Here is a 25,000-nt window from a genome sequence, read left to right as displayed (position 1 = left end):
CAGTTCTCGTGCTTTTCCGGCATTGAATTGCCATAACAACGTTAAAAAGTGTTTTTATGATTTCATATCATTTAAAAAAAAACTGTTTTAACCGCATGATGTTGAATATTGTTTGAACAAGACATAAAAAACCTGTTGTTTTTTACAATATTGTCGAACATTATTTTACACCGTCGCCCTATAAAAGAGGAACAACAAAAACAAACCATCAACTACAGCCAATCTTTACTATTATCCTAATCTATCATGTTGGGTATTGAACACAGTTTATTGTAGTATGATGTATACGGAGCAGGTGTACAGCCTTGCTATATGACCTGTATTATGATCATGTTAACAATAACGCATAACGTAAATTACATACATTTAGTCGTAGCAGGTTTTAAAAAGTCATGGCGGAAAACAAAATGTATATCGCGGAAGATTTTTCAAAAATTAATAGTGGTTTTTGTAGACGGTTTATGTATAAAAGCATTGACACCGCCTGTCAATATCAGCTATCCTTTAAAGTCTCGAGCGTCTGTCTCGAATCAAGAGCTCCAGGGTTCCACCCTATTAATTATGGAGATTTTTCTAATTGAATTACTCCTTCTTTTTCAATTCCAGTGATTAAAATCGACTTTACTACAGATATATTAAAATGCAGTTCCATTATGTAATGTCATACCCGCTAATAATTGAGTAATACAACATCAGATTATTTGTCACAAAGTGTCACAAAATCAGAGAACTACAATCATGGCATTAACAGTTGTCAGAACCATCGGACATATAGTGTTACGTGAATAACCGAAACGAAGTCCTTACATTTACCGACCATACATCCAAAAAACGACGTTCAGTAAAGTAATTATTAAAAACTTTATAATAAAAAATGTTAAGGCGTTATAAAGAAAACCATGAAAATCTTCCACATACCACGAGCACTTGCAAAGTATAGCAAGATTTAATATATACCTACAACATGTGAAGTAATATTCCATCAAAGTGAAAGAATAAAATGTTGTTGAAGAATGTCTTGATGAAAGACGGAAGTACTTCTCATTTAATAGAAACATGTCAAATAAGCTCCCAAACACTATTGCACGATTATTTCCATGACTGTCCAAATGTTATTGAATCATTTAGTAAAATGTTAAAAATTTCGGAAGAATTTGTGCTTGATTTCTACAATTGAAAACATCTTTCACCTACAATTTGCATTTGTGTGTGTGTTGTGGTTTGACCTTTAACTCCTGAGAAGTTATACCGAACACAACTTGATACACGTTTTTCGAATCACACATGCCAAAATAAATTATAATATCATTGAAAAGAATATGTCTTGTTCATTCGACATCGACAAAATAATTCCATAACACATATGAAGTCATAACGTTCAAGGTTGTGTTTTACATATGCCTCATTCGGTAATGATCATGAATAACGCGGCAGTTTTCGACTTAAAATGTGTTTACACAGAGGATTAATGCAAATTTTAAATGCAGCCGCGCAAAAGAAAAAAAGATGAATTATTTTGGAATCTACTGGTCGTGACGGATAAATATATCATCAGAATAAGTCATTGTTTTAATAGGTGTTTCTTTCGTACATGCATATGTTATTTCGTTCCAACTAAATTTTCTAGAAATAAATACTGCCAACATATTGTCACTGAAGTATTTCAAGCATACAGCAGGAAGTTCGAAGGTTCATAAACACTAATATTTACAGCATAGTCTTTTGAAAGTGTTGAGTAAATAACCTTAACTTCATTGACATTGACAATAAAATAAAGCTGTTGTCAAGAGAAAGCATATGGTATAATTTGAAAAGTGGATTGAAATAGTCATAGCCTTTATCCCTGCATGCATGAGGAAACTGGTGCTTATTCAGTTCCACATTTATGCTTGGAAAGTCGTCGAAGGCTGGTGTTATTAACGAGGTTTATAATAATTTCATTGAATTCACGAAGAAGAACTAAAAGAAAACTTAGGGACTTATTTAACTGCGCGTGAACCAGTGTATGGATATGAAAAACACATAACAGGGCTTGAACGGCACGTGAATCGCCTTCTTAATACACAATTTCACCCGTTCAAGCCCTCGTTTTGCCAAGTTTATGCACTCCCTCAGAGGGCATTATAGATAGTGTTTTTGATGCAATGATATACTTTCTTATATCATTTTATTACGGGTCAAATGAATTTAGCTTAAAGCAAAGTATAAATTGAATGAAAGCAGAATTTGTGTTTTATGTCCCCGTACTCACTGGAAGTAGGCCTATCTCCCGTTTATGTGCCCGTGCATACGTGCCAACAAATATCTTTCGACCAGTCGAAATGAGCGAGGAAGGGTTGCGCTCCTAAAGACTTCACATTTCTAGTTTATATTTTTAAATAGTGTCAAATGAACGTATTGAACGCATTAAAGTAAACTACGTCAACGCCCAAATCATCGTCCACTCTAGTAAAGTGTATGCGTTTTAACCTTTAAATTGAAAATGAGACGTAACGCTTTAGTGCAAACGGAGCTTTTATATAAACGACAACGTCGCGGCAGCTACATTCTTACGTACGTTAACTTTGCCGTCGCTTAGGTTGTTACTCGGCAGGATAAAACGAAGGTCTGTTTTTATTTACTGTATTGTATCACTGGAGTTAAATGATATATATCATCATCATCATCATTATCATCATCATCATCATCATCATCATCATCATCATCATCATCATCATCATCATCATCATCATCATCATCATCATCATCATCATCACCATCATCATCATCATCATCATCATCATCATCATCATCATCATCATCATCATCATCATCATCATCAACATCATCATCATCATCATCATCATCATCATCATCATCATCATCATCATCATCATCATCATCATCATCATCATCATCATCATCATCATCATCACCATTATCATCATCATCATTATCATCATCATCATCATCATTATCAGCATCAGTATCAGCATGATATCATCATCATCATCTGGTGTCACCTACCTTTCCCCGGGTGATCTCAGCTGTCGTCTGCAGCTGCCGCGTATACCGACCGGGTGTTGCCGACGATATGTTATTATTTATTCATTAAGCAGCCGACATTTTATTTAACTGACCAGATCAGTATATCTTGAAACTGTAGCCGTCTAGAACAAACAATAAATGGATTATCTCCATTTTAATGATCATTTGTTAATAACAGTTTTATAACAGTAGCAAAGAATATGGAATTAGGTCTTAAAGGGGATTGTTCACAGTATTTTTAAACATTTAATTTAATGCATTTATAAAGAATACTTTACATTTGGGATAATCTAAAATAACTATAAAAAATATACACAATTTTAGTTTTACTATGATTTGGATCAGCAAATTTTAAAAGTAAAAGCTCATATTGATTTTCTTGTTGTTGTTGTTGTTTTATTTGCAAAATATTAAATTTTCATTTCAATTAAAAATGCATTTTTTCATTAACACATTAAATTCAAACCATTCGATACTGTGATATTACTGAATATAAAAACTTCATTTAAAACAAAAGGACACGCGAACATTACTTGAGCATTCTCTTCAATCAGTTACTAAACGATACAAAGCATTTAAAAGTCACCCTTCTTTCGAAAACGCGGATACTGGTACAGTTGTAGACGTCATTGTTATAGTTTTAGAGAGTGGTTAATTCGTTATTTTTGAAATATCGTTATTAGCATATTCTCTCTAAATAAAGATACTGTTGTTAATTAGGCATGCATGCGCTAGTTTATATGCATAAGTTCAGTAAGCATATGTTTGTGAATGGTGTTATGTTTTAACGACTTCATTGTTTAAGATTGCTAATACATTGTATTATGTTCGACAAGTGGGAATATATATATATCTATTGTTCTTGTATATTTTTAGGAAAAATGCCATCGATATGTCCCTTTAGGAAATGATATGCAAATATTTAATTTGTTTCGAAATTATTTTTTTTTCTTCGATGATTTTTGTGTAGTTGTACCGGTTTGCAAACGGTCGACCTTCAACTTACAATGTATGAGATATTAAACTGTTCACAACATGTAGAACAATATTTAATTATGGTAATTACGTAGCATGAGATAATGCATGGATTGTTGTTCTTGTTGTTTCTAGATAACAAGATGTCACGTGTCTGCCTATGGTTAGCTCTGACAAGCACACTCGTCTGCGGGACTCAAGGCCAGTGTAAGTATACAATCGAGCGTCCTTTCAATCGGTTGTCAGATGCCGTATGTAACGTGTTAAAACAACGTTTACAAATATATGGTTTGGTTTTGTTAATTGATATTGTTTACGAACACGTTATGTTTTTTATGACAAATGTTTTTTTTTGTTGTTTAAATAAATTATCCATCATCCACATTACATGGATGTCATTAATACAAATTGAACGGGATATTTGGGGGCTTGCCAAATGATGAATATTAATATACGTGCATTCATATGATTGATATGCTAATGCTATGAAATAATTTTGACAATTAAAACTTGAACTTTTTAAACTGTGCGTACCAAATTGCAATAGTTGAACATTTTTCAAACCAATTCGTTCAATAATAAATAAATCACTTGATCATTCTAATCTGGTCCAATTCATTTTTTTATCATCACACATTTCGCTTATGTCGTTAATAATTATAACGTATCACTAAGAAAAGACATAAAATAATAAAGTTGTCTTTCTATGCACAAAATTGTAAAAAAAGTACAGCGGCGTGCACATATTTAACGATTGATTGATTTCAGGGCCGCTGGGACCGAATTTCTTCCATGGCATGAGTCAACTGCAAACGAACCTCAACCGAATGACGATGCAGCTTGCGACCCTGGCCGAGCTGACAGAACAGAGGCGCCAGGTCAAGATAAACGCCGAGTTGGCGCGCGCACAAGAAGGGGTTCCATTCGGGGACTCCGGACGCGTGTTCGTTACCTCGGACGGCGGGCTGGGATACACGTATAAGTACGTCACTGTTTGCTCATTGGGCACAGTTTGAGCTTCGAAACGCATAGAAACCCTGTAGATATTAATATCGTGGACATGTTAAGAAAGCATGCTATTCATTTGATAAATAAATGACAATTATTGCGCTGGTTAGACCCATCGACAGTCCAACGACACACTAATTAGTTATTGTCCCCAAAAATGTTATACAAAGATTTAATAGCCCATGGAAATTATATCTCCGTATCATGGGTGTAATTTCAGCTCCACGGACGGCTCTGTGACTCTGTACGCGCTGAGTCCTGGAAGTCCGCCACACGGTTATATGTTCCACTCGGGACCATCCGGAAACTCCTACAGCTCTTGGTGATTTCCGTCATACTACGTAGTTCTCGTGCTTTTCAGGAATATCTATAAAAAAATAAAATAAGTGCTGGTATAATATAATATAAGACGAACAAAACAACATGTGTTTTGCAAGATGCCTTTGTGGTCTATTTTGACATGCTATACAAAACTGCTTTTGCACAATATTGTCAATTATTATATTTGCACCGTTGCCTTATAGAGACACTACAACAAACAAACAACTACAATGAAACAACATCACTCTTATCCTATCCTGTTGAGTGCTGAACCTAAACTAATGTAGTATTATGAGGTATAATGAAGAAGTAACAGTATTGCTATATGATTTTTGTTTTCTTAGCTCGTTAACATTGGCTTCTAATGCAAATAACCGACATATGGGTGTACACATTTTCACAAATGTCACGGCAGAAGACAAAATAAAGATTTTCAAAAATGGAGAGGGTGTATTAGGTTTATGTATAAGGGGCACTTATACCACCTGACAATTCGAGGGAAGCTTTATAGCGAAAAGATGGGTCGTCTGCTTAGAATGCGGAGATGCTGGGTTCGACCAATAATAATGTCGGGGCGGGGGGTGAGGTCTAAATTAGAAAGTCTTTATTTTTCTATCAAATTATTCAAGTCAAATTATATAATACTGAAGTGTTATTCGAATACAGTTTTAGTCCTGTATTTTAAACCCGTAAATTTTGAGCATTTAAACTAATTCCACGCATGCTTCCGCTACTGTTTGTATTTGTTTATCGAATGCATCTGGATCAGAAGAACAAGTTTACGACTAACATCATACCATTTACATACATAAAGCTACTAAAAATATACCAGCGCCTTTATATCGTGTCGATATGAATGCATTGGGTTTACAGTTTGCAAAAACAATGTGCCGTTGACAAATGTAACTATCATATCAATACAACACTATCAGTCATTGTGCATATGTATATACATATCTTGATTGTATGTTAAATTAGTATTGTATAGAAACATTTATAAAAAAATTAATACATCCAAATTTTACACTAGTGTTTTTGCTGTAAGCTTGCATAGAAAATCACAATTTATCAATCAGATATCATTATGAAGCAATGTATTTTCCTCGCCTTGGAAAGTCCCTTTAGCCAAAATGTCAGTAGAGTTAAGGATTGCTTAATCCAAACGCGCACGACCCAATCGTTGAACAATTTACATGATAGACGAGCGTGTTTTGTTGTTTGTTCAAATGAAACAAATCCTTTCGTGTATCATCCATATTCAAACTAAAGGGCTTTACAGTTTAGGAACACGATCAGAAGATCGATTGAATTAACCTGACAACCAGAGAACTCAATTAGCATAAATAATACGCTTCGCAAATGGCTGTTTCCTGTATATGCAATCGGGTTGCTTTTTGCATGTTTCACACAAGTTCAAAGAGGTCATAAGAGATTTAAAAAATGCCACTTTCTGACGACATAACGTTTTTTGTCCTACAACTTCTTATTGTAAAAAATCGAGGTATGCATGGCACAACTCTGTTATTCACCATGTTTATTTGATGACTATTCATAAGCTCAATTTCATAATGAATGATTCATAAGCTCAATTTCATGAATGAATTGTTACGTTTCGATCAAGTTGTTTACAAACATACTTTGAAATGTACAATAGTAATCGTAGTAATATAGTAGTAAATTGCATTTAATTTTACATCAAGCAATATTACTTACTAAGCATATATTCTGAGACTACTTCAAATTTAGTTTCATTAACATTTGTTTTATGAACATATTATCGTCCAATGTCCCTTTTACAATCATATCATATGACTGTCAACCAAACATGATAAGAACTCACAGAAGTTTGTAAGAAAATTTACGGTATGGACAACACAACATTAACATCTCAGGACTATCTGACGCAGGAAATCTAAACACCATCTGACAAAATGATCAGTCTGAGTTTTGTGTACTTTTTGACCGCGGGTCTCCAACTGCATTTCATGTTGTCGGAGTCGCTAGACATAGGTTTAGAAGCTCGCGTCGATGAACTGGAGAATCACTCGAAAACCATACGGCACACGCTTGCGGACTACAATAAGAGAAACGAAGCAATGCTCCAACAGCTTGTCGAGTACAAGGAAAAGAACGAGCTTCTAACGGAAAGGCTGAACGTACTTAGTAATGTCTTGACTAACGTTCATCTTAACGTGTCGTCTAACTATGAACGTACGTACTCAAATCATATACGTACATAATACATACTCGTACATACTAAAACACTATCATGTGGAGATTGCCAAAGAGCTTTCATTAATCGCATATGTTATGGAATTCATATTTCAGCATAACCCCTAAAATAATATCTGTAATACATTGTGCATATACCGGCATGAAGTAATTTAAAGGCAACGCAGAGATTTGGGTCTTCATTATTTGGAATGTCATTTCAGATCAATTATCAGTCTCATGAAACATAGTTCTTAAATTTGTTCCATAATTAGCCAAACAAATCGACAAAGCATACTAAAGAAACTGCGAAAAATGAACTACTTAGTGATTTATCTTTAAGATAAAAGACAGACATCTCCAGAAGCAGTTGCCTTCACGGCTTACATCAGCAATAATCCAACGCATCTGTATCATGGGCAGATCATTCCATATGACCGGACAGTAACAAACATTGGCGACGCCTTCAACATCTATGCACATACGTTCATCTGCCCCGTCGGTGGCCTTTACATGTTTTCTTTTGTGATGTGCCAACTTGGAACATCAAATGCGGAAACACAACTGGTCGTCGATGGGGTACATATAGTGGACGCAATTACTAATCCGATCACGGGTGACCACCACGATCAGCAAGGAGTCAATATGGCATTCGTTCAGGTATCAATTCACCTAGATCGCCTGGGGGAAATGGGTATAACGTCTGCCTAGCGACCTGGAGGTCACGGGTTTGATCCCCATTGTGGGAGCGTTCACCCATACATCAAGAACTGGTTCAAGCACGGACTCGAGATAAGCCAAAAACAATCGAGCAAATATAAAGAGGATTAAACAATGTAACCTCACCTTAAGAAGGTTTGACTGGTTTTCAGAATACGTGTATGCATATAAAAAAATTTTAATCTATATAATTTATTTTTATTAAATCTTTACCAATATTCGAAATAACTCTAGCGAAAAGAGAAATATAAATTCTTAATTATGAATGCGCAATTCAATCCCGTCCTCAAAACATTTTGATTTCAATTTCAATTAGTGCTCGAGTCCAGCTTCTTTCTAACATTTAACAGTAGTGTTGAAAAGACACGTCCATATTGTTTTAACAATGAGCATTGAAAACAACTATGCGTTATGTATAGCTCGTCATCATACACCTGACACTTACCATCATGCATAAATAGATAAGTACCGTTATGACAAATAAATTAGTTGTGGTATTTGAATCGGGTTGAAGGTCCAAAGTAAGAACTGTTCGAATCACGCAATAAGTATTATTTTCTTTCGACATATTGTATTTAGTTTTTTCCTTTGTTTTATTTATATGAATTGTAAACATTTAAAGTGTAAATATATACCCAATTAACCATCAATATTTAACGAAATATATGAGATATGAAATCCTCCCCTGTCTGATAAGTATCGCTTTTCAAGGTAAAATGGCAATGCAGCTGATCCAAACAGCATACACGGACACCTTTTGCGTCTCTTATCTGCTCATTATCGTTCAGTAGTTGCATTTACGGTGTGACATTAACGGTACTTGCAGATATCAGGTTCGCAGTTGAAAACAAGTTTATCTTAAGGTACATTTTAAACACCGTATGTAAAATAACATTGTGGTCCTGTATAACGTTTGTGTAATACATGTCTTTGAAATCAAAACTGTTAACGCAAAATCAGGTCACACGATTCATAAAGTATTTGATAGCACATTACTGAATAAAATAAGTTTCTTATAAACCTCAAACGTTATACTGTTTACTACATGGTGTTTAAATCTTATACAAATGTTGCAGTTAAAAAAGGGTAAGCGGTACACGTGATGAACAACTTCTACAGCGATATCAGCTACCGTAGCGACGAATTTCATAGGTTTGCAACATTTAGCGGTGTGCTTTTACAAGAAATGTAAAATTTGTGCCGACAACTGCCAACAGTTTCGTCAATAAAGAATGGTACTGCACTTTTATGTTGTTTTTGTGACTTAAGAACGTCTTTTAGCTAAATTGTTGAAAGTGACATTTGATTTAAATAATCAGATTTTATTGAACATATTATTATACTTGTTATCTTTTAAAAACTTACAGAAGTTTAATTTGAATGTTTTCGAAATATTAGTAAATCACAATTCAAGTCGTGTGTTCAATAACCCGCTGTATTCGTGAAACTTTAAGCTAATGTATTTGTGTTGATAGGTGTTTTTATCCATGAAACAAATCTTAAGTCTACACTCCCGTTCACAATAGATATTTGGGCTGAAACGTTCTTGAAGCCAATGTGTTTTTTTGACAATGAAATGCTTTACAGCAAAATTCAAAAAATCATGTAAAATTACATGTTTTACAATATAAGCGAATATACTACTACAACTACTACAAGACATGTTACTTACAGTTCTTACACTGTAGCGTTTATGTGCAAATTTGAATTTACTGGACTTTATTTCTTAATGAAGAAAAAAGAGAAGTTAAGTGCATACTTGGAAACATTTCATCATAAAGTTTTTTATTGTCACAACAAAACTGTCACAATACTATACACCAGAAGTAACTATTTACTTCTCTTGAAAAAATTGATCAACTTGTTTGTTTTAATTTTATTGCTTAAAGGATGTCATTACATTTCGGTATGTGCACATTGCTTTTTTCCAACTTAGTATAAATAGCCTGGCTGAGTTACTTTATAATTACGTCGAATGACAAAGCGATTTCTTAACTGATAAAATGTTAACTATCTGGTCCAAACCCATATATGTTCCACTTTGCAATATATATATATATATATATATATGTGTGCTAACGTTATTTCACACTGTAACAACTTACCCGTTCGCCATATAATCTTAAACATTTTTGTTACAGATAAAAAACTACATATATGTATTAATTTAATTTCAACAACATACTCTTCTGGCATATAATCAAACCAGCACTCGTACTTAATAAATTAACTTTACTCACACAATGTAATCACACCTGCAATGTCCAGCTATTTTTTACTGTAATATATCATTATTAGTGAGGTCTTTTTCTGCTGGGGGAAGCCGGGGTATAATGAGGAAACACCACCTGTCTTGTATGGCGACAAACGCCAAAATTCACATGTTGCCGGGAATGTGTATTGAACATGGTCGCCTAGGTGAGAAGTTCGTGTACTATCAACTGCGCTAACCAGAGCCGAATTAATGGAATCACCAAAAATAAGCCTGATTTTATATAAATTATTGTCGGTCCGGCACAAATCGTGCTTGTCTCGTAACGCTTCCGTTATTATCCGTGTCGTAGTCGTGTATGATCCGTGTAGATGACGTGTTGGTCCGTGTTTTGCCGAGACTAATCGTATCTCTGTGGTGTATGCCCGAGGAAGTCCGTGTGGGCGCCGTGTTGATTGCCTTTTGCTGACGGGACAGTCCGTTTTGGTACAAATTAAAGTTGTGATGGTCTTTGAAAGCCCGTCGACGCTCAAACATTCCAAAAAATTCACGGATGGTCCAATATCTTGATTCAGGGGATCCGGGTCGATGCGGGACTGCCTTGTCAAATCGTGCTCATATAGGACTGGGGCTTTTCGAATGACCACACACGTTTATTTACCGTGCCGGGACTCAAACCAGCGATCCACTGATGGGTCAAGCAAAATACTTTTCTGGAATTCTGATGAAGGTCTTGCAAAATATAAAGATAGAAAGAAATTGACAGCTGTCCATCGGTTTGTAAGAGAAGATTTTGCGTTTCTATAGTGTAATAAAAGGAAATAATTATCAAATTAGATTTACACGCGAATCAAGTATTTGAGTTCTAAACAGTTAAACAGTTAACAGGAAAAGCCATACAATCGTGTGTTAAACGATTTAGTATAATATTTTGTTAAAGAATACAAGGTAACCCAGGGACGGCGCACAATTATTTAACCTTTTAAATGAAAGTATTTTTTTTAATGGTAATGGTTGCACAATACCGACATCCAAACTCAAGTTATTCAGCGGAACGCTTTTTTCTTTTTTTCCATAAAAGTAATCTTAGCCCATCAAGGATGTACATAACATCGCACTTATCACTGCATGTTAACAACATGCGAACACAAATACAGCACACTACCACCATCCAAAGTCAAGTTATTTAACAGACACGGTTTCTGTATATCTCGTTCAAGTGACATGGACCAATATATCCTCAAATGCAGTCCAAATCTAGTCCACCGTTCATATATAATTACTCTACATAAGTAAAAACTGAGGTTAGTTTGCATTAAAAGTGTATATATTTTTAACAGCATTTTATAAATCCTAAAATAAATCATTATGAAAGCCAACTATATTCAACATCATCAATGGTGGTCAATGTCAACTATAGTTATTGATTGGAAAATGCAGAACTAGACATTAATTTTATAAGCACAGACATTACATTATTTTATTTAATGGTATATCAGGTCAAACGATCCCTGTTCACAGACCATCTATTGTGAACATTAAACCATACATTTATTTTTATTCCACATCATAAAATACGTTCATAAATCAAATTCATTGTTAAAAGTTAAATATATTTTATATGGTTAAAATCATAAATGGAACAAATGCTGTTAAGGCTGCATTTAAAGCCCTCAAAAAGAAGATAGTACGCCTATCTTTTGTTTGCCTGCTACGTGTTTACTCTGTACTTATCTGTTTGTCCATGACTATCAAAACATATATTATATTTGCAAGACATTTAATGATAGATAGAAAAACAAGCATAACAGTCCTAGACAAAATCTATTAAGAAGCATTCATACACTAAACTGTTCCTCAATGGTATCGATACACACCAATAATATAAAGTGTCAGTTGTTTACTGGAATAAATGACTAAAATAGCGATAACAAACGAAAAATAATTCTTACAATATGAACAATATGTTAGTTCAAGCCAATCGAAGAATAAATGGAGACTATTAGCTAATGATAACCTGATAATATTATTCTACATCGAGTGGTGCAAAGCAGAACGTAAATAAAAACAATATAAAAATGATCGTTAACTTATCCTTCATACCTGTTGAATAATAGACAACAGAGTATAAACGTCAGTAAAAATATCACGAAGTTACAATGCTGATGATTATGTGACGTAATATTAATGACTACAAACACGAAATGTCAATCAATTTTCATTTTATTATTTTATTAATTCATTGTCATATATTGCATGGAACAAATGTTTATTTAAGTGTTTGATAGTTACATCATTACACGGACCTGATTTATAATTGGTAATCTAAATGTATACAGAAACATGCACTGATACGCATTTATAAAATGGACAATAAATTAAAACAGTATTACACAAAACGTATGTTCATAGCGTTAAAACTGTTGTATTATCCATTATAAAACCTCCTGTGAATTTAAAAATAAAAAAATATTTGTAAGGGACAATCCAAACATGCTCCATAATTTACTATAAATAAGCAGTGTATATTTATTAAAAAACCATGCTTGAAGAAGCTTGTAGTTGCGAAACTTTGTAAGCAATTCCGATGTTCATATAATCAAGTTTTTGTTCTGAATTATGCTTTTGTAGATTCATCGTTGTCTGATTAGTTTTTATTCTTAACTTTTCTCACAATGTTGTTTATGCTTCCTCTATGGTCTTCTACTTCTGCTAGTAGAATTTCTGTCCAATATGTGTTTTTATTTCTGTCCTGCCTCACATAATAACGCAAGATGTCCCGATAAAACAATTACCTTTCATTAAAGCATGTAAGTTGATGGACAACTAGTTATATTCGTATCGTTGCTAACCAATTTAAAGAATAAGTGCTGATTTCTGGCTGGGTGTTTTCGATACAAGAAACGATTTTAGGGACACATTTTTGTGTTTCTGAAAGATACTTTTTTCATTTTCAGATGTTGCAACTTCTTTCCAACTTTTTGAAATCACAGTTGAAAAGTCCTTCTTGGTAATGGGCTTTCCATCGTGTTCCGTTTGCGATTGTTGAATTTTTAATCTCCACGCAGGACTATTATGAGGAAACAAACCGGTATTGGCAGCTTGGAGCATGTACGACACATTGTAAATAGCTCAATCAGAATAGTAGTATTATTGTTACAAAACGCCATTTTGTGTCAAGCGTCTATTAAGACCGTCATCAAGATATTAAATGACCGGCAATTTAATTTTCCTCACTGCCACAAATTATTTGAGATATTTCATAAAACCTTCCAATTCCGCGGAACTAAACCAACCATCCGGAGTTGTGAGTAACTTGATTCCTGAAAACCTGACTTATCTTCATCTAGAAATCACTCCTCCGGAAACGAAATAACACGTTTAAGGTAATGACCCAAAGAATTGAATCCTGCCATGACAGCAATCTTGGTCTTGTGGCCAAGTGTGTTAGATACCGGAAATACCCTACTGCAATACAGATTCGTACTTGTTCCTCAAGAAGCTGTTATTTATTTTTATATAAGCTTCTAATTGCAAAAACCGATCTCTATCCATACCAAAAGTGGTTATTGCTTTTTTGTTTGTTGCAATGCTCATAAATAAAATATCCACAACAAATTGTTTGCAGTTTCGTTTCACAATGTTGTATCCCTTGAGCAGTTCATTGCAATCATGAAGCTTGTATATTAACCCATGTACGCTTGCAGAGTTTTGTCTGGCAGCAGGGAATATTTAACGACGCATATATTTCGTGGTTGTGTTGTCAGATGGTACTTAGCGTTTTCTTAATTTTCCGCACTGAACTATTATTTCCTGTACAGTTTTTTTTCTATTGAATACCAATATGTATATGTTTTAAAGACAACAAAACGATCTCCCATGATCCTTTGTAGATTAAAAAAACGGCAATTATAAACAAGGATTTTTTCATTATGTTTATCATGTCCCAAAGCATCTAAGAATCGGTTATAAAGCTCATCATGCATTAATAATTTCGATTGATTTGATTTGTTATATTCAGACGAGTAAAACCGTAGTCTGGGCGTCCAGTATAAATTTCTCAAATAACTTAAATTGGAACCCTACGATTAAAATTTACAATTTCAATTTGAACAGTCTGAGACAGATTATTATGCTAAGACATTCGCAATTAAAGCATGATATTAAAGCATATACATACTACTTTCTTTTTAACAGTACTGTTCAGACAGTTATTACTATGTGTGAATTGTCAACTAAATGTAAGTTTAAACCTCTTTGGTATATCTTTATTTTATTGAATGATTTAACGTTATTAAAATGCTCTCGGCTGCGTTTACTGGTTCGAACCAGCATTTGGCGTCTTTAGGAAAGATTAAAAGAATGCTTAAACAGTTGGATCGATGCCGTAACTGCGAGAAAGATATCTGAATTTCCTTATTGTTTTTAACTATAAAAAACATCTAGTGCATGCTTAAATAAAGTTCTTTAAAGGTGAATTAATTCATTATTAATATAATATTTGGTAGTAAATATACTTACCATGATCTTATATCAAACTTTAGTTAATTTGTCACATTTACATTTCCCCAATATCTGAAAAAGAAAATTAAAAGCTTACATAAATAGTAAACACCACTGAGAGTATTCTGAAATTGATGCTTTATGTACGATAAATATTACAATACAATTTAAAGTATTGCTGACCATGCTGCTAGAAAGACCAAAACATCATCAACAATATAAACAGTAACACTGTTACTCCTATAATTACAACTACGTAAACAACAACAACAACTTCTTCTCGTAAAATAACTACTACTTCTGCTACTATTACAACAACAACAACAACAATAACAATAACAACAGCTACTACTGCTACTACTACTACTTCTACTTCTGCTACTATTACAATACTACCACTACTACTACTACTACTACTACTACTACTACTACTACTACTACTACTACTACTACTACTACTACTACTACTACTACTATTATTACTTCTACAACTACTACTACTACTACTACTACTACTACTACTACTACTGCTACTACTACTACTACTACTACTACTACTACTGCTACTACTACTACTACTACTACTACTACTACTACTTCTACTACTACTACTACTACAACTACTACTACTACTACTACTACTACAACTACTACTACTACTACTACTACTACTACTACTACTACTACTACTACTACTACTACTACTACTACTACTACTACTACTACTACTACTACTACTACTACTACTACTACTACTACTACTACTACTAACTAATCGTCGGAGTGCGGTATTGCTTACGTTTCATGATAACAAAGCTTAAACAAACATCTCACTGCAGGTATGTTATCTGTATTTTAAAAGGATATGAACAATGTCAGTCAATGTATCTAATATAGTATATAAAAAGTAAAAAAAACCTATTTAAATAGAATAAACTAGAAGTAAAACACCATTGTCTTCTCCGGAATTCGAATCCGGGAAATAAGAAGCACAAGCTTACGCGAAACCACATTATCATAAAATATTTGGTTAAACCAGCGAGTTTTTAATTATATGATGGTTAAAAACTAGTATGTTTTTTTTCAGCGAATTTGTTTAACGCAGCTGTTTACCTTTCTTGACCTCTTCAACAGCCAATTAACTATTGGACACACGTTTACGCTGGTAGATACCCTACTATTGATTGCTTATTTAACAATTTTAGGGACATTGTATTTGGTTTTGAAACCTTGCTAACCAAATGTTGAGCATGAAACTATCGTTTCTCAATACAGAAATAAATAGCTCCAACCCTTTAAAACATAGTGTGTGAGCCCGTTCATTATCATCAGCCTTTTCGTTTCTACTTAAAGGCTATGTTCTAACATTTCACGATTATTTTCATATAAGATTATCTGCAACAATATTTTATCTAACATGTAATAAATGCTATTTCCTTTGTTCCCTGTCCTGATATTATAACGAAAAGTTATGTTATATAGTTATATATTGAAATACAAACATATGGAATTATTGAGCTCTGCATTAGCAAGCGTTCCAGTACTAACAGTGTGTACTTCTTTAATCGTAAAAAAGTCAATCTCACAGGAGAGAGAGGTCAATATTCAGACAGCCGGTCTGCACATCGTCTGTCAAAGTCTGAATATGTTGTCGACGTTTATCTGTTTGCTTTTAATAACGCAGTCTGGCACCCATTCTTCATATAAATGAATCGCAATTTATTTGTTTATTTACAAAACGCATTTTGATATTACTATGTGATTTGACTGTACGGAAAGAAAACTGCGTCATACTAAAATGTTACATGTAACATACTACGCTTTTTTAAATATTTAAGAAACCAATGTTAGATACATGCAATGCTATAAGAGGATACATACAATACTAGGATTTGATGTTGTATCATTTATATCTACGTTTGCAAGTGTGCAGTGTGGATACATTAACATCATACCTCTACGCTGAGTTCGGCCTGAATAGAAAATTGCTTGATGTGTCTTGTTTCACTTTAGTAGGCGTTTATATAGGACATTATTTGGACGTGTGCGCTTATAATCGGCATCAATCGGATAATTGTAATATACCGGCTCGGCAAGTACTGCAAGATATGTTGCTTGACGCAAATAAAACTACGCATTCGCAAACATCGCCATTTTGATGCTTAGTATCACCTGATAAAGTATACAATAATATGACAGCAAAATGTTATTCCATCTACAAATTTATGTAATGGCGATATTTCTTTAATGTTTTGTACTCTGCAAATACCAGAATTTGTAATTTCACAAACGTGCATCAAGCAAGTTATGTTGGCAATTTAACTAGAATGTGTATGCATTAATAAGCAATACACTTCAGAACAAACATTACATGCGCTTGATAATCAACAAACAACTGGAAAAATAACACAAATAAAACTCGGCTTTTAATATATTTATCTCAGAATGTAAATGTTCAAACTTTATTTTCAAAATCAGAATATATTATCAAAATCGGATATCTTTTAAAATATATTTCTTGTTTACAAATCATCAATAAACAGCGTTACAGCCGATTTAAAATTTACCGTGTGTGATGATAGTTATTAATTTAACACTCAACTTTTCCATTTCAATTATCTACGACTGCAACTGATTTGAAAGATACAAGTTAATTATTTGAGATCTTAATCTTTACGGTGGATTATGTTTAATGAGTTATTTTAGCCGGAAAAATATCAATATAACGAATACCAAAGGTAAATAAGAGTGACATAAAATACATCAAACGCCCAGTGAAGTGCTGGTCACACAAATTGTTGCAGACCTGACATAAATCTAGTTTCCAAGCGCCAAACAACAATTGACGATGTACAGATGAACACACAGTTTCATAAAAATCACGCGATAAAAGTTGACTAAGTTTCACGCTCGACGAACGATGCAAGGCGATGGACTCCGAGATAAGGGTGACCATTATATCTCACCAATACGTACATAGGTGAGCTTAAATCAACGTTTGTTTTTATTTTGATGATGCATATTAATGACATTTTTGGAAACGGTGTTTACAATCGCAAAATTGTACATGCTCTATTTCACTATTGCGATTCTGCCTTCACATTAATTAGTTCACGATTCATGATACCAAATACGACACTCTCACTTTTTGTGTAATTTAAGTAACAAGCATAGGTCTATGCCGCTGAATGAGCTCAGCCCCGGTAGTCCGCCTCACGGCTAAATGTTCCAGTTCGGACCATTTTGAACCTTCTACATATCCTAGTGATTTCTGCCAGGACCTAGAAGTTCCGCATATAAGTGCATCAGAGTTTATTTCCATGCATTGGAATAAAACAGTTTATGTACATGATGTTTTTGTTGTTCATGTAATTCAAAAAGCGATGAAAACATTGGTGATGTGATACAATAGTGTCTAATATTAGTTTACAGCCGTAGCACCTTACAAAGACATCAAACAAAAAGAAGCAAAAACAGTTCATAAAAACACAATTACATGATCCTAAACGTTGAGCAGAGAGGCAGATATATAGAAAAACAGTCGTTTTGCTTAATCTGAGATGTTTTAACATTATATTTGATGTTGGATTTGTGTCCAAATTCTCTCGTTATCACAGTGCTAAATGTCATGCTTATACATACAAGATGTGTTTGTGTGTGGGGGGGGGGGGGGTGGGGCGTACAGTTATGCAGAATTTGGTTATGCCAGTAAACGCTGACACAATAATGTCTCGCTAATTCAATTTTTTATTAGACACGGGGGAGCAATGAATATTCCTGAAAGCCATTTCGAGCATTTGTTAATGTTGCAAATTGTTTCCAAGCTTCCGAAAACACTGTCGTAAATTTATTTATTGGTATGGTGTGTCTCTTGTTCGTATTTTTCCATTGCTTAGCTGCCTTTTGCCAAGCAAGCGTCATTGGATCTTGAAGAAATTTCGTGGGGTTTTTAAATAAATCATAAAGATACATGCGATTCATTTCACAAAACTCAATGCCCTGTTGTTTGAAATCCTTTGAATGGCCATTAACAAATAAAATGATCGGCAACCCAATCCTTTGATTAGTAACAAACGTTTGAAGAGTTTCAAACAAACTTCCGAAAGTTTCAGAATTAACCGAAGCCCAGCCATCCGGTACTGAATAGAAGCTTGCTTCATCGAAACCTGACCTATCTATTTCATTGTCTCTTTCTTTCGGATAAACAATCCTAGGAAGTAAGAATTCACCAGAAGCATTGAACATTGTAAGAACGGTAATCATATGGTCTTGTTCCACAATGCTAGCTCCTGTTGGTTCCAATACTTGACCGCCCGAAAGAGGAAAGCAAGTTGTACCTACAAAAAAAATTCGTCTTGGATTATCATACTTGATTTGTTTGTTTTTAAGATAATTTTCTAAACCCACATGCCATTCTTTAAGAGTTATGCTGGCTCTTTTATTATTGTTTGTTATCTCTGGCAACCATTTCAGTACATCATCAACAAAATGATTACAGTTACGGTTTGCCAGATTGTAACCTATCTTTAGTGCATCTTTTTTGTTGAGCTCGTGTATAAGACTATGCACGCTGATAGAGTTTTTGCTGACTTTATGAAAAGAAATTGTTTTTTCTTCGCACGCTGTTCGCACTGTATCTTTTTTTTGGTCCTTGACCGTTTTTTCAGTTTTTCCTCGTTGAATTGTAATGTACACATTATCTTTTTCTAACGAATACCACCATTTGTTTGTTTGAAAGACAATGAATTTATGCTTAACAAAATACAAAATTGGAAAAAAAACAAAAACAGACAATATATCTTGCGGGTTGATAATGTCACATGAATAAATCTTCATGTGCTTAATGTATTCATCGTGTCCGAGAGCATCCAGCAAACAGTTTGTAAGCTGATAATGTTCATATTCTCGTGATTTGTTATCTTCGTGAAACTCTACTTTGGACTTCCAGCTTGAACTCTCAGAACTGCTAGCAGCGATGCCCTGCAAGAATATAAAGGCATGCATACATCTCTTAGCATATTAGTTGTTTTTCTCCCCAGATATCTTAATCTACTTACTAATGTACAAAACAAATAGATCGATAGTTTGTTATACGAGTCTTAACAAACATGTTAAAATGTGGACATAAGGAACATGATATGAAAAAACCTGAAAAAACGATCAATAAACAACGAATATTACATACAAACTATAAAATCTCTGACTAGTAACATAGAAATAGCATCTAAAACATTTTGTATAGATTACTTTCTAAACATTGAACACAGAAATATTATATCTAGGCCCCTATTAAAATCAACGGATATTTTTTATTTATATCATACAAAAAGAATACATAAGTCTGCATATTTGAAATTTCTTTTGAGACTCTTTAACTATTACGCTTACCTAAACCATAGTCCGTTTCGAGCCTAGGACGAGATTTTAATCACCAAACAAGAAGACAACTGAACGGTGTTACAGACCAAATATTAAGGGTGTCACGTTTAAACGTTTAAACGGTCGCGTTTCGTGTTTTGCTGAAAAACGTTTACCAAAACATTAAACGTTTAAACGACAGTCAATATCAATATAATAAATATTGGGTTGCGAATAACGTAGCCGACTAGCTGTGCGAAGTATATCGATGACAATCTGCGAAACCGGGTATTTGCGGTAAATCCGGGCTACCGAATTCGGCAATAATTTATTTCTGATTGGTTAGCGGATGGCACAGACATGAACGGAAACTAACGGAAAATCTTCGCTACTTTCCGAAAATCGTACAACTTGGCAACGAAACAGTGCATATGCCGCGCCATCTTGATATATTTTAAGAGATTGATTAGCCAATTCAAACACTTCGGTAGCGTGCTGAAAAGCAATATTTGAACCAAATTATATATTGATTACGTTTTTGCTAGTAAACTGGTTTTTCATTTTCTGCGGTCAAACGATATACGCATTGTATTTCATATGCAAAATACGTGCATTTGTTTCGGAGTGTCGTTTTCGGAAACCGAATTTTTATTGATTTTACATTATTTTCGATGTCCTTTAAATTGTTTTTATAGAATGACGAATACACATGTGGTGATTCGGATGCTCTGTTTTATAATATTTTATGGTTTTAATATGACGTCATTGCGTGAATGGGATATGCACTGAATATTACTTCCGGAAATAAAATACTATTTTCGGTTTGGAAATGCGATGGTACTGATGCTTTTAAAAAGGACATAGGGTACCGTTTAAACGGTAACGTTTCGTTTATTTCATTTCGTTTAAACGTTTAGAAAAATCTGTAAACGTGACACCCTTACCAAATATTTTTTGAGCCGTTTTGTATTAGCAAAATCTATTTATAGAAATAGAACGATGCATAATTCTGAATAAATAAAATTACTATTGGGGGATGGCCCGTTTCGACCCGGAAGCGTGATTTAAATGGTTTAGAGTATGTATGATGTCAAAAACCAAACATCAAAGATGATGGTTTTTATATATAATGATGTGTTTTCATTATATTGCTAAATAAGTAAATATTGAAAAATTTACATTCCACACCTCCAGGCGTGGGCTATTTTAAGACTGATTTGCAAAAATTGTGAAGGGAACCTCTATCCAAGACCATCTATCAAATATGGAAGCTGCTGTCTTTATAATTCAGAAAAAAAGACCATTCTTAGTTATATTGATTTATAAGTCAATATAGATTTTTTTCCAGTCCCATTCTTCAAGGCGTTGTCAATTGACCCCCAGAGCAGAATGTTAACACAGAAGAATAGAATATAAAACATTCAAACACCACCAACTGGAGTAACCAATGTTGATTCCTTATTGATTAGGAGATAATGTGTATGCATTTTGCTGTATAAGTCTATGCATGTCAATTGACTTCTGTGGCATGTTTTTACTTTTAAAATGTGCATGTTATTCAACATTAGGCCTTAACGTATTACCAATAGCTGCCTAAAAATGGTAATAGTTATTTTTACAATAAATCCAATAATCATCTCCAACTGAATTGTTTATTATAAAAAAAGGTTAAACTAATTATGGATACAATGTAATCATTCGTAAAATTAGATAGAAATAAATACCATTCTGGATATGACTGGCAGGGCCTGGTTTTTTAATTCGTTTAATATAGCAGGTACATTTGTGAGTTCTTGTTTAAACAATGTGCATGTAAGACAAGTAAATCAATAAAGGCAGAAAACAAAGGTGTAAGAAAAGTACGGACCACCAGAACCGTCCAAATCAGCAGGACCTCGTTTATATTTAACCTACTTTGAGGCTTTTCTTACGCAACACTTTTCACACTTATATATTTCATTTATGAGTAAATATTTTGATTACACATTTTAAATGTGTTCATTTGACTATACTATGTGCAACTTCACGATAAAATTGTTCATCCGTGACGATCAGACATCTAAGCACGTTATGTTTTTATTGTTTGCATGTAGTGAAACTTGATATGAATATTAAGCATATATAAATTTCCTCAATCTAGGTGGGTTTTTAGACCAAGAAAACATAAACTTATTTTAAAATACATAAAAGCTCTGATGAATATCTATAAGCGCAAATGCGCAATTGAAATGATGCAGGGTACATACCCAACGTGTTCATGTCGAAACAATCTTGCTTTAATCTGATAAGAACATCTGAACCATATAAGAAATAAATGTATTTAATGGCGTGTGTGCTTTTCACAAATAAATGTTGTTTAAATTACATCATGCTTTTTTCGGTTGAATAATGTAGCATATCGCGTAAATATCTTGATTTAAAAAAAGGAAAACGAAGTGAGTTATAATAATACTTACACATTCTTCCGAATGACAACTCATAAACCCATAGGAATGTAAACATTGTTCAAATCGTTCCATGAGAAGTAGAAACACAAAATCTGTCGGTAATTTGTTACATCGTATATAGAAGTCCTCTTTCTAATTGTTGAAATGATGTGCCTTGGACATACACATTTTCCCGCCCTTTGTTTAAAATATTTTCGTTATATGTTTCTAGCTAGAGAAAACTTAAAAAGTCATATTATCTAAGATTGCAAGGTCCTAAGGCTAGGTATTTGTTACATTACGTAGTGCTCCCCTACCAAAGCTTATTACAATCGTACCCAAATAACACACATAGCCTCGCCGTGTCTGTTTTTTGTTTTCCTAATATGTATATAATGATAATTTGAGACTTCTTCCACTTTTAAACTACAAGGTCCATAGGGTCGATATTTAGTATGAAACAAGTTGTAGTCGTTTACCAATTTTGTTTAAAGCACGACCCTCTGATCATAATAGGTCCCGTCCTTGGGGGTAACTTGTTCTCTTAATATGTATATAGTGACATTTTAAGAACGTGTTAGCTGCAATCTTATTGAATCGTCGTATTCCTAATTGTAAAGCTAGGAATCTGGCAAGTTAGGAGCAACATACAGTGGTGTTGAACTATGTTTGTTAAATAATCTCTTCTAAAAGAGAAAGGCATATGTTTGGTGTAGAATGTTACATTATATAATGGTCTTTTACGAGAGTTATGAAAACCTTGACTCTATCTATAAAATGGACCCGCCCTGGGTGTAAAACGTTTTAATTTGGTTGGAAAAAGTGTGTTTGGTTCAAAATACTCGGCTTCCCCAAATGTTTTATTACACCCTATACTCCAGGTTTAGTTTACAATTACATGTTCTAAATTAACGCACATGGCTATTTAGTTTCCGATCATAGATGCAAAATTCGCTGAATAAACTAACGTTACGTAATGGAAGAATATTAAACAAAGCTTAAATACCTCTGGATGTCTATGCATTTTGTATTTAAATTGGGAATCTTTTAAAAAGTACTTTACATTCTTGGACGACTAACCATTTGTGCAATATTAGTTGAAACAAATGAACTTTTTGGTGACATATAGAACCTAATGAAAACGTCAAACAATTTCCGCCTTCAAATCGTTTAAGTATATTGATGTGATTTTTGCCATCAGATGGGTTATTAAGGGCTCTCATGGCCCTGACTTCATCCAGTCTCCCCCTCTTTACTCTTATAATTTTGATTACCAGATTTAATTAAAAAAAACACACTATGTAAACTAATATAAATACTAAATGCCACAAGATTCTCCCTTTTGCAACAATACAAAGCGAATGCAGGTAAGCTGGTCAAATAATTAAAAACAAGTCCAGTATTCAATTTCTTAGATTCATAAAACTGGGACTGAACTTCATTTCGTCTTGTATGTATAATAGTTTCCCAGTTTGCTTATATTTCAACAACTCACTAATTGTATCAATAAAATCCTTTATGTAATGAATGACTTAATTATTAGAATCATTTTTTGAAGTAAATATATACTTACCATGATGTGGAAGTACAGTATTTTTAAAATTAATCTTAGTTGACAAGTCTTCAATACCTAAAAAAGACAAGTAAACCATGTTATTTTCATATAAAATAAGTATTCTGGCATAAACAATAGTCTAAGTTTAAGAACGTTTTAGCATTCAGGCACGTGAGCATTATATTTAATATCGCATGGGTATAAGTAAATATTCGAACCTTCACTTGCTTTCATGAAGATTTAACATATCAATTAACAATTTTCTTATTTTTGTTTTCAAAATAACTAGTCATATTCAAACCTGTTTTACAAATACATAATGGTACGAATATAAAATACACTCATACATTAAAAAAGGCATTTAAAAAATATATATTTTCTCCACCAACATTTTGTTTCTTAATCAGATCTTGACCGGTTTCGTTCTGCTTATACCAGCTGTGTATAACTTGTATATAAGTAATGAATAACTTACAAAGGCAAAACTTGGTACATTTTGACAATAAAAATGTAGTTTTTCTCCCTTTTGTGAAAGAAACACAAACTTTAACAATCTAAAATAGTGAGGTTTTATTTTCTTCCATGTGATGGGATATGTATGCTTAAATGGTATCCAAATCTGTGCTGGTTTACATAAAATTCAGTAATGTTTTGGATCAAACTTATTTAACTAGACCTTTTCCG

General features: G+C 33.6%; 4 protein-coding genes across 5 annotated transcripts in view; 2 read left to right on the top strand and 2 right to left on the bottom strand.

Moving 5' to 3' along the window:
- Nucleotides 1–8,264, top strand: part of LOC127833737 (uncharacterized) — a 242,945-nt gene extending 234,681 nt beyond the window's left edge. The window contains exons 2-3 of one of the 2 annotated variants that reach the window (XM_052359161.1): nt 7,252–7,542; nt 7,886–8,264. In XM_052359161.1, the coding sequence (XP_052215121.1) occupies nt 7,263–7,542; nt 7,886–8,253 (648 nt within the window). In that variant the 5' untranslated portion in view covers nt 7,252–7,262 and the 3' untranslated portion in view covers nt 8,254–8,264. Of the gene's footprint in view, nt 1–7,192; nt 7,543–7,885 lie in introns of those variants that run through there. The other variant, XM_052359160.1, reaches the window with a different exon arrangement.
- The window catches only part of LOC127833738 (hepatic lectin-like), a 449,559-nt gene that overhangs the window by 383,165 nt on the left and 41,394 nt on the right, over nt 1–25,000 (bottom strand). The gene's annotated exons all lie outside the window — the stretch shown is intronic.
- On the top strand, nt 2,525–5,702 carry LOC127833741 (uncharacterized). The gene is made up of 4 exons (XM_052359172.1): nt 2,525–2,605; nt 4,138–4,209; nt 4,771–4,984; nt 5,231–5,702. The coding sequence occupies exons 2-4, from the start codon at nt 4,146–4,148 to the stop codon at nt 5,334–5,336; spliced, it is 384 nt and encodes a 127-aa protein (XP_052215132.1). The 5' UTR covers nt 2,525–2,605; nt 4,138–4,145; the 3' UTR covers nt 5,337–5,702.
- The window catches only part of LOC127833734 (uncharacterized), a 10,040-nt gene continuing 2,519 nt past the window's right edge, over nt 17,480–25,000 (bottom strand). The window contains exons 2-3 of the mRNA XM_052359154.1: nt 24,335–24,391; nt 17,480–19,957 (exon numbers count right to left, since the gene is read on the bottom strand). Coding sequence (XP_052215114.1) covers nt 18,728–19,957; nt 24,335–24,337 — 1,233 coding nt within the window. The 5' untranslated portion in view covers nt 24,338–24,391 and the 3' untranslated portion in view covers nt 17,480–18,727. The remainder of the gene's footprint in view (nt 19,958–24,334; nt 24,392–25,000) is intronic.

This window comes from Dreissena polymorpha, chromosome 6 (assembly GCF_020536995.1).
Source record: "Dreissena polymorpha isolate Duluth1 chromosome 6, UMN_Dpol_1.0, whole genome shotgun sequence".
NCBI lineage: Eukaryota > Metazoa > Mollusca > Bivalvia > Myida > Dreissenidae > Dreissena > Dreissena polymorpha.
Note: the sequence above shows the minus strand (reverse complement) of the source record. Positions and strands in the feature narration are given on the sequence as shown.

Coding starts and splice junctions, on each gene's coding strand:
- LOC127833741 (XM_052359172.1), top strand. CDS start 4,146: ATGTCACGTGTCTGCCTATGGTTAGCTCTGACAAGCACACTCGTCTGC. Junction 4,210..4,770: donor CTGCGGGACTCAAGGCCAGT/GTAAGTATACAA, acceptor GATTGATTTCAG/GGCCGCTGGGACCGAATTTC. Junction 4,985..5,230: donor GGGCTGGGATACACGTATAA/GTACGTCACTGT, acceptor GTGTAATTTCAG/CTCCACGGACGGCTCTGTGA.